Below are 8,604 nucleotides of genomic sequence, written 5' to 3' on the forward strand. Positions count from 1 at the left end.
AAGGGAAGTTCAGGAATCATGGCTTCCAGTACAAGCTCTCAGACATACAAACCAACTGTACACATTGGGTGGATGAGCTGATAGATGGGTGGATGGGTGGGTGGATGGTGGATAGACAGGTGAATGGAGGGGTAGGTGAATGGATGATAATGGATGACAAATGATCAGTGGTTAAATGGACGGATGGGAGTGGATAGATGAATTGATGATGGTTGGGATGATGATGGGTAGGTGGGTGGATAGGTGATAGATGGACTGATGGGTGGAATATGATGCGTGGCTAGATGAGTGGATGATGGATGGGTGGATGGGTGGGCAGATGTATGTGGGTGGGTGGATAGATGATGGAAAAATGGATTATGGGTAGATAAATTGATGATGAATGGATGGTTGGATGGATAGACGAGTGGTAGGAGGGTAGATGGCCCTACGATTGTTCGGTGATGCCCACTGTTCCATCTACTGATCCTGGAAATAAGATTCTCCTGTCTCAGAGGAATTGAGATTCAGAAAGCTGTATACTGTGGAGAGTTCCAGGAAGGCTGGGATCAGACACTTGTTCCTTCTCTTTGGACCTCATTTTCCCACCCATATATGATGAGAATATTGAACTAGATTTTTTTTTCCTGCTCAAATCTAGAACCTGCTGGAGTATAGGAGAAACTCCACCAGTTCAGTTTAAGACTCTGGAAGAGTTTCCACAAAGATGAAAAGGAAGAAAGAGGAGAAAAAGGTAAAGTGAGAGAGAAAAACTATTACCATGTATCAAACTAAAAATGTATTTAACATGCAAGATTATCTACATGCATAATTTGTTTTTTCAAATAGTCATTTTGAACACATTGGGTTGAAGATCACACCAGGTCACTGACCTTCTCAGACCAAAAAGCTACAACTCTTGTTGCACAGGTCCTGCTTTACCGTGGTCTTAACCATCCAATAGAAAAGTATGAAGACGAAATATAGGAAGTAAAGCCATGCTGTTATGTTGAGCTGTGGGGGACTCAGGTCAATAATTTCTGACACTGCCAGTTAAACAGAAGACCCAATGCTATTATGGGCTACTGGACTCCTTTAGAATATTTTGCTGAGTTTACACACCTATAATATTCAATAACGGAACTTAGAAAAAATAGGGTATACCGATGAATGTCCATTTTGTATCTGTGTATTCAAAGTGGTTAGGATAGATATATAGTTACATTCTCTTAATGAATAGAATGATTTGTTCTAATGGTGTTTGTAAATAGGATCACAAGTCTGCATCTTGTACAGCAATTAACCACTAAGAAGAATATATGCAGTGTATTATTTGTTGAAACTACTTCTGATTTGATTTGAAACTGTCTCATTGCTATCTGTTTATCAATAAAATTTTGAAAAAAAAAAAAAGATCACACCAGGTAAGAAGTGAGCACTCCCTAATATGGGGGAGAGACCTCCAGTGGGACTTTCTAGGACTGAGGAGGGTACAGCAAATGCTGTGGCCACCTTCTCTCTCTTTAGCCAGAGCTCCTCCATGTCTGCTTTATATATTGATCTTCTGAACCCAATACCCTTTCTGGATAAAAGATTTCTGTGGCTTTTTTTTTTCTGAAGCTACTAACTAGTGAAGAGACATAAAAGGCCCAGGAGGAGGTGATTTACCCCAAAGTAACACAAGGGGATCACGGTGGCCTTGATCCAGGTATCAGGAACCCAGTGGCATCCGCCAGGGTCTGGGAACACACGGATGCAGCTGTCTCCACGGGGCAGGAGGGGCTGTGTACTCTGGCTCAATCCCAGCAGCCGAGGGAAGTTGCTGATGTCTTTGAACAGCATTCTTCTGGGACAGAACAGATGGACGGCCCAGGCGAACTGAGAACCAGAAAAGCGCTAGGAGGGCAAAGACCCAGAACAAGGGTCTCAGCTGGCTTCCAGCCAATTCCCTGCTCCACAGGGTGAAAGCCTTCCTAAAACAACCTTGGAGAGTAATTTAATCATCCTTTGATGACTGTCTCACGCTGCCTCTGGTCACCAAAGAACATCAATAACCAGCCCAGGTGGTAAGCACGCGGTGGTCCGGGGGGATCTTTGGACACTGGGGGAGGGGAGTGGAGCTGGATGTCACTGTAGTGGAGGGACACCAGAGAACAATGGGGATGCCCCTAGAACATGAGTGGGCAGAGTGACCAACTATAACAGGGAACAGCAGCTGACTTTCCCAAGGAGGGTGAGAATCCAGGCCCTGAGGGTGGACGCCACCCCATCCTGCCCCCTGAGGCCCTGGGGGGTCCTCACTTAAGATGCAGGCAGGAGAGCACTACTGTGGGGGTTATGTGAGCCTAATGCCAGTCCCTGCCATGCCACAGAGCTCTGCCCATCAGCTGAGACCAGGATTTCTCTTGATTTGGTCCTGCCTGTGAATGCTTCCTGCACTTTGCTCAAGAAATAATGTTATATAATTAAAACCATGTCCAAAAAAATAAAACAGAGGCTGAGTGCCCCATTTCCCCACACACCCCCACCTCCAGCTAGGCGATCCTGGCCACAGTACTGTCAGAGGCCTGAGGACAGCACCAGACACCCTCTATCTGGGGCATAAGCCTCTACATCACCTAAAGATGACAGGAAGAGACAGAGGGTGGCCCACACTGCCCCTCAAGGTCAAGCTCCCTCTTCTGCCACTAAACGCAGTCCACAACCCCAACACCCCACCCCACCTCAGTCCCAGGATGTCAGCCCAAGAGAATCCTGGATACTTAGGGCTCTGAGCAGATCCAAGGCAAACCTACCAGGCCACCAGCACCCAGCCAGCCAGTAGCCCCCTGCCTCAACCCCTCCCCACCCCCACCCCCCCGCCTGCGCTGAGGCAGCCCTTTCTTCAGACCTAGGCCTGTTGGGTCCACAGCACTCTCCCTGCTGGATGTTAATCCTGCAAAGAAAGTCAAACATTAGCCCAGGAAGCAGCTTATGCCTTATATAAGCCCCCCTGGGGAGGCCCAAACACAGCTTTGTTGGAGCCAAGCCGTCCAACCCAGCAGCTGCCGGACCCTAGGACAGAGAGAGGGCTCCAGTGACGGCTCTACTACCCCACTAAAGAAGACAGGTGAGAAAGGGTAAGGGCCCCCAAGCCCATAGCTAGGAACCCAGTGCCAGGCCCTGCTTGCTTCTTATGGTCAGCCCAGCCCTGGATGCCCTAAGGCCGGCTTGGGCTCCACTGTGCCTTGGTGCAGGAACTTAGGACACAGGAACAGCTGAAGCCAGAGCCTCTGGGCTCCGGGAGCCTTCCCAGAAGGCAGCAGGGTCCTTTCCCCACTGCACCTGCCTGGAGCCATCAGGGATGTCCCAGCCACCTGGGGAAACCTGGGCCTTTTCCACCTACACAGCCCCTTGGCCCTGCCATCCCATGCAGAAGCAGATGTGACCAACCTAGCTGAGCACAAGTGCACAGGAGCGCACATGCACACACACACACACTCACGTGCATGCGTGCACAAATACGCGCATATACTGGTGTCTGCATACTTGCAGACACTCTCCTGCTACACACCCCAGGTAGCTGGGCCCAGCCTGCGTACCCACAGGTTAGTCTATGGACACCACCCCCCAAGCCCACAACTTCACATGCATCACATGTACACACACACTCCTCTCCCTGGCAGATCCCCCAGCAGCTCCAGCTCCTCGTCTGCAGTGCCATGACCTTCTCGGACCTCCTGGAGCGTGTGGGCAACATGGGCCCTTTCCAGTACCTGAACATTGTCCTGCTTGCCCTCCCGATCCTTGGCATGGCCAACCACAACCTGCTGCAGATCTTCACGGCCACCACACCTGCCCACCACTGCCGCCCACCCCCCAATGCCTCTGAGGGGCCCTGGATGCCCCTCCTGGGCCCCAATGGGAAGCCTGAGAAGTGCCTTCGCTTGGCGCACATGCCCAACACCAGCACGCCCAACGCCACCGAGGTGGTCACCGAGCCCTGCCTGGACGGCTGGGTCTACAATACCACCAGGGACACCATTGTAACAGAGGTATGACCTGGATCCCCATACCCTCACCTCAGGGACTCCACATACCTGCACCACTCATAGCCTCCAGGCTGAGGACAGGGCTGCCTGGGCGGAGGCAGGTCAGGCGTGATTCACACACCACAGCCTCTGGTCTTCACAGGCAGCCGAAGGCTGCTGTAAACTGCTCAGGGGCCAGCCTAGCATGGGGCCCTGTCCCTGTCCACAGCATCGAACGCTACTCTGAGTCATGATGGCACCACACAGAAGCACAGTTATATATCTAAAACCCTCTGTATTGTAACCTCCTGCTGGTCAGGAGTGCGTGGGTGGACAGCGGAGGGGCCTCCCCAGAGAAGTAACCCTGCAGCGTGAGCAAGTGTTGAGGAAGTTTTCCTGGTCACAAGGGAAAAGAGGAAAATTCCATGGTGGGCAAGGCTATGGAGGAGGCACCTGGAAGAGAGGCCCGGGGAGAGAGGAGGGACCCTGGAGCACCCTGTACACCATGGCCTCACTGACCCTGTCACCTGCCACACCCCACAGATGGCAGGGTCGAGTCCTCTGCTCTGCGAGCTGGCAGGCCAGCAGGGGCTGCAAAGGAAGATGGACCTGGGAAGCTGTGCTTTCTGAGGACCCACAGGCTGCCAGGTGGCCATCCGGGTCTTGTTGAGTCTGTCTCCATCTCCCGTTGCAGGGGCTCAGGACTGGACTATCTGGTGCCACAGGGCTGGTCAGCTGGGACTGGAGTTTACAGCTCTGTCCACTAAGACACATAGGGATGTGTTAATGGCAGTTTGAGAGAAAAACCAAATCTACAGGGTTCTGGTGGCTTCCTGGAGCAGGAGGCATAGGGCAGAGATGGGTGTGCCCACTTCCCAGGTACATGAGCCCTGAGGGTCCGGGTCTTGCCCCACAAGGCCTCACCCAGCCTACACAGAAAGATGATCATTGACAGCAGGCAAATGAGGAAACTGAGGCTCAGCCCATTCCCTGACTTCTTTGGCAGGCGATGAGGCTTGAATCCAGGCCTGGCTCTACTCAAAGCCTTGCTATTCTGCATTCAGCAAGGATTCACTTCTGCACAGAGCACTCATGAGGCACGAGGCATAAGCATGGATCTGGATGCGTCACACACAAGAATGCTGTGATCTGGGCACTCTGTGGGCCATCAGCATTCTGACCCGTCTTCCTCACAGGAACTGGGACAGAGAGGTCAAGCAGCTTGCTGTTAGCAAGGAGCAATCAGGATCCAAACACCATGCTCCCGTGGGACACCCAGGGCTCCTGCACCTGGGGCCCCATTTTCTCCCTCCAATCCACCCAAATGCACCTCATATCCAAACATGAATTCACACAATGTGTGGTACTGTGGCCAGTGGCCCAGGAGCCTGAGAATGTGAGCGGCCTTGGGCAGACACAGACCCAGCCCAGCCAGGGTAGTGGGAGGTATTCAGGCTACTCCTAAGCCAAGAATTTCCAGCTGCCTAGCTGCCTGCTGCCCCAGCACCTGGAATAAAGCAGCAGGGTGCGGCTCTGGGAAGTAGATATTTGTGCAGGGAGCAAGTGTGGCAACCAAGCTTTGGGTCAGAAGGGCAGGTGTCCCAAGGGTCACAGGGGCTGGGCAGCCACAGTATGTGGCAAGGTCAGATGGGAAATCACAGAGACACAGAGGACTCCAGGCAGAAAGGCCGCAGGTGCCAGGAGCGGGCAGTTGATGTGAAGTAGACATGAGGCTGGAGAGGCCTGCTTGGGCACAAGGCAAACCTGTAACCTCTGTAATGAGGCACTGCAAAGCCACTGAGTGCAATGGTGGAGGGCTGGAGTGTGTCAGTGGTTCAGGTCTCCTTGATCTCAGGGTCACTGCTAGCTGCAAAGTGGAGGTCAGCTGCAGGGAGCTTTATTCTGACAGCGGGTGACCTGGTAGCAAGTCGCCAAATGCAAGGCAGAGCCAACACAGACAGACATCTGAAAGGCTGAGCCAGCAGAGCTGAAGGGACCTGGTGAGGGGGCAAGAGACAGGGAGAGCTCAGAGGTAGGCTTGGGGTGGAGTGTCCCACCCCAAGAGCCCTTGCCATGTACCTGGGAAGACAAAAAGGCAGGGTGAAGCCCACATGATAGGGCTCAGTGCAGAGACAAAGCCAAGAGATGTGATGCAACCCAGCACCACAAGCACTGTCAGTGCCCATGCCAGGCCCTGAGTGCTGCACATGGGAGCTGTGTTCCAGTCCTGTGTTCACAGGAAAGGAAACTGAGGCACTGCTCCTGCCCACAGCCTAGAATCTCTAAATGGTGTCATGGGACATCAGCCTGGTGCCCACATCCCCTAAGGCCTCAGAGCTCCGGCAAGACCTCCCTGTGCCCTGCATGCAGGCACAGCCCCTCCAGGTCTCATCAGCACAGGGTGGCACCGGCCTCTCCTCTGTGAGCCAGGGAGACCCAAGCATGAGCCAGGTGAGTGCTGCATGAAGACGCACTCCCTCACCTAGTGAGACCTGCAGGTTGCCCCAGTCTATGCAGGACACAGACATCAGTGGCCATGGGGAACAGTTGCCCTCCCAGTCACCCCAAGCTGGGCTCCCCAGACCCACATGGGGCCTCCTAGCAGCCAGGTTTCTGTCCCCCTGTTCTGGCCACACCTCAGTCTTTGCCCAGCATCAGGCTGTGTGAATCAGCACCCTGGACCCCTGGCACTGTGTCCTTCTCCACAGCAGGTCCTACAGAGCATTAGTGCCAGGCCCAAGGGGACAGGAGTAGAGCCACTGGACCTCCCTGGGGGATCTGACTGAGGCAGGGACTGACTGCATGTAACCACTCTGGTAGGGAGGACAGCGAAAAGGAAGCAGGAAGATAGGAAGGCAGGCTCCTGGCAATGTGCGTGCTCTGTCCAGGTCTAGGAAAATGGAAAATGTGGGTGGTAGGCTGGAGTGAGACAGCTAGAGCTCACATCCTGACCCTCCCGGTCACCAGGGACATCACAAAATCCAGAGCTTGGCTTTCTTTATCAATAAAAGGGGCTACAAGAGGGCTGGTCAAATAGCTCAGCAGATTAAAGCACCTGCAAGCAGGCACAGGGACCGGGGTTCGATCCCCAGCCTGCCATGCTGGCCCCGCCCCAGGGGCTCACTGAGATGGCAATTGAGACCAGGCATGGTGGCACACGCCTGTAATCCCAGCACTTGGGGGGCTGTAAGCAGGCAGATCACTATGAGTCCAATCTAGTAGTGAGACCCTGAACATCCTGTAGACCCTTCCCTAAAAATAAAAGGTGGGGGGGCTACAAGAGCAGGTGTGAAGATCAAAGGACACAAAACAACAGCAGTTGGTGGCCACAGGTGCTACATACTGGCTGGCAGTCTGAGAACAGAAAGCAGGGTCCTCACTGGCAATCGGGGACTCACTGAAAGGGGAGCAACATCGCAGCCCTCCTTGCTCCCCATGCCTGGCCCTTTCTGGCCTGGCCATCCACATCATGGGGCAACCATCAGGAACCAGGGGGTGAGCTTGACATTGGGCCCAGCCCAGGACAGCAGCGTCCCCCTCCCTCTGATGTCCTCAGTTCTCCTGGCAGAGAGACCACACATTCCTTTCTCGTGGAGCAGAAACCAGGTCAGGATTTGGCAGTGGAGCTTTGCGAAGCCGTTAGGAGGACACAAAGGCCTTTCTTTCAGCCAGGGAACATGGGGGCTGGGTGCCAGGCCCTGGGATCCTAGAGACCACAGACCCCATCCTCTGGGTGCCTCTGGGGCCCCTGAAGCCTATGTGCACACATACTGCACATGTGCATGCATACACACGTACACACAGACATGCACACATACACATGTGCATACATGCACACAGCTGGAATGCACACACATGCACACACACATCCACACATTTCTACACACCTGCATGCACATATACGTGCACACACCTGTATGCCCAGGCACACACATACACACATGCATGCATGTGCATGCACATGTGCTCACATACACTCAATGCACATATGCACAAGCACATACATGTGTAATGAGCACACAGTCACATGCACACACACACTTCTGCACACAAGTACACAAGTGTCCCTGGAGGACCTGGTGGCTGCTGGAGCAAAGCCAGCTCTGCCCTGTGGGGTCTAACCCACCCCAAGCTGGCAGCCCAGGCCCTGCCCCTCCTCCTCCTGGTTCTAACTCCCAGGAAAGACCAAGAGCCACACTCACTGCCTTCCTAGCAGCCAACCTAATGACCCAGTCACCCATACACTGGTGGGTTCTTTTGTGGTTTTTTGGTTTTGTTTTGGGGGCTTTTTGTCTTTTTGAGACAGGGTCTTGCTATGCAGGTCAGGCTAGCCTTGAGCTCACTTTACAGATATATGCCACTGTGCTCGGCACATGGCTATTTTTGGTTTATTTATTTATTTATTTAGTTTTTATTTTTTTTCAAACCAAATTGGTAGGGCAGTTTCAATAATTAGCACATTGCATACATTCTTCCTAGTGGTTATTTGCTATACAAGATGTAGATATGATATCCTATTTACAAACACTATTAGAACAAATCCCTCTATTCATTAAGAGAATGTAACTATATATCTATCGTAACCATTTTGAATACACAGATACAAAATGGACAT

General features: G+C 52.8%; 1 protein-coding gene across 3 annotated transcripts in view; it reads left to right on the forward strand.

Annotated features, from left to right (window-relative positions):
• Nucleotides 1–3,001: 3,001 nt before the first annotated feature.
• The window catches only part of Slc22a8 (solute carrier family 22 member 8), a 20,391-nt gene continuing 14,788 nt past the window's right edge, over nucleotides 3,002–8,604 (forward strand). For 2 of the 3 annotated variants that reach the window (XM_023707048.1, XM_023707049.1), the window contains exons 1-2: nucleotides 3,002–3,088; nucleotides 3,645–4,013. In XM_023707048.1, the coding sequence (XP_023562816.1) occupies nucleotides 3,681–4,013 (333 nt within the window). In that variant the 5' untranslated portion in view covers nucleotides 3,002–3,088; nucleotides 3,645–3,680. The remainder of the gene's footprint in view (nucleotides 3,089–3,644; nucleotides 4,014–8,604) is intronic. The other variant, XM_004646731.2, reaches the window with a different exon arrangement.

The sequence above is a fragment of the Octodon degus genome, unplaced genomic scaffold (assembly GCF_000260255.1).
Source record: "Octodon degus isolate 3935 unplaced genomic scaffold, OctDeg1.0 scaffold00279, whole genome shotgun sequence".
NCBI lineage: Eukaryota > Metazoa > Chordata > Mammalia > Rodentia > Octodontidae > Octodon > Octodon degus.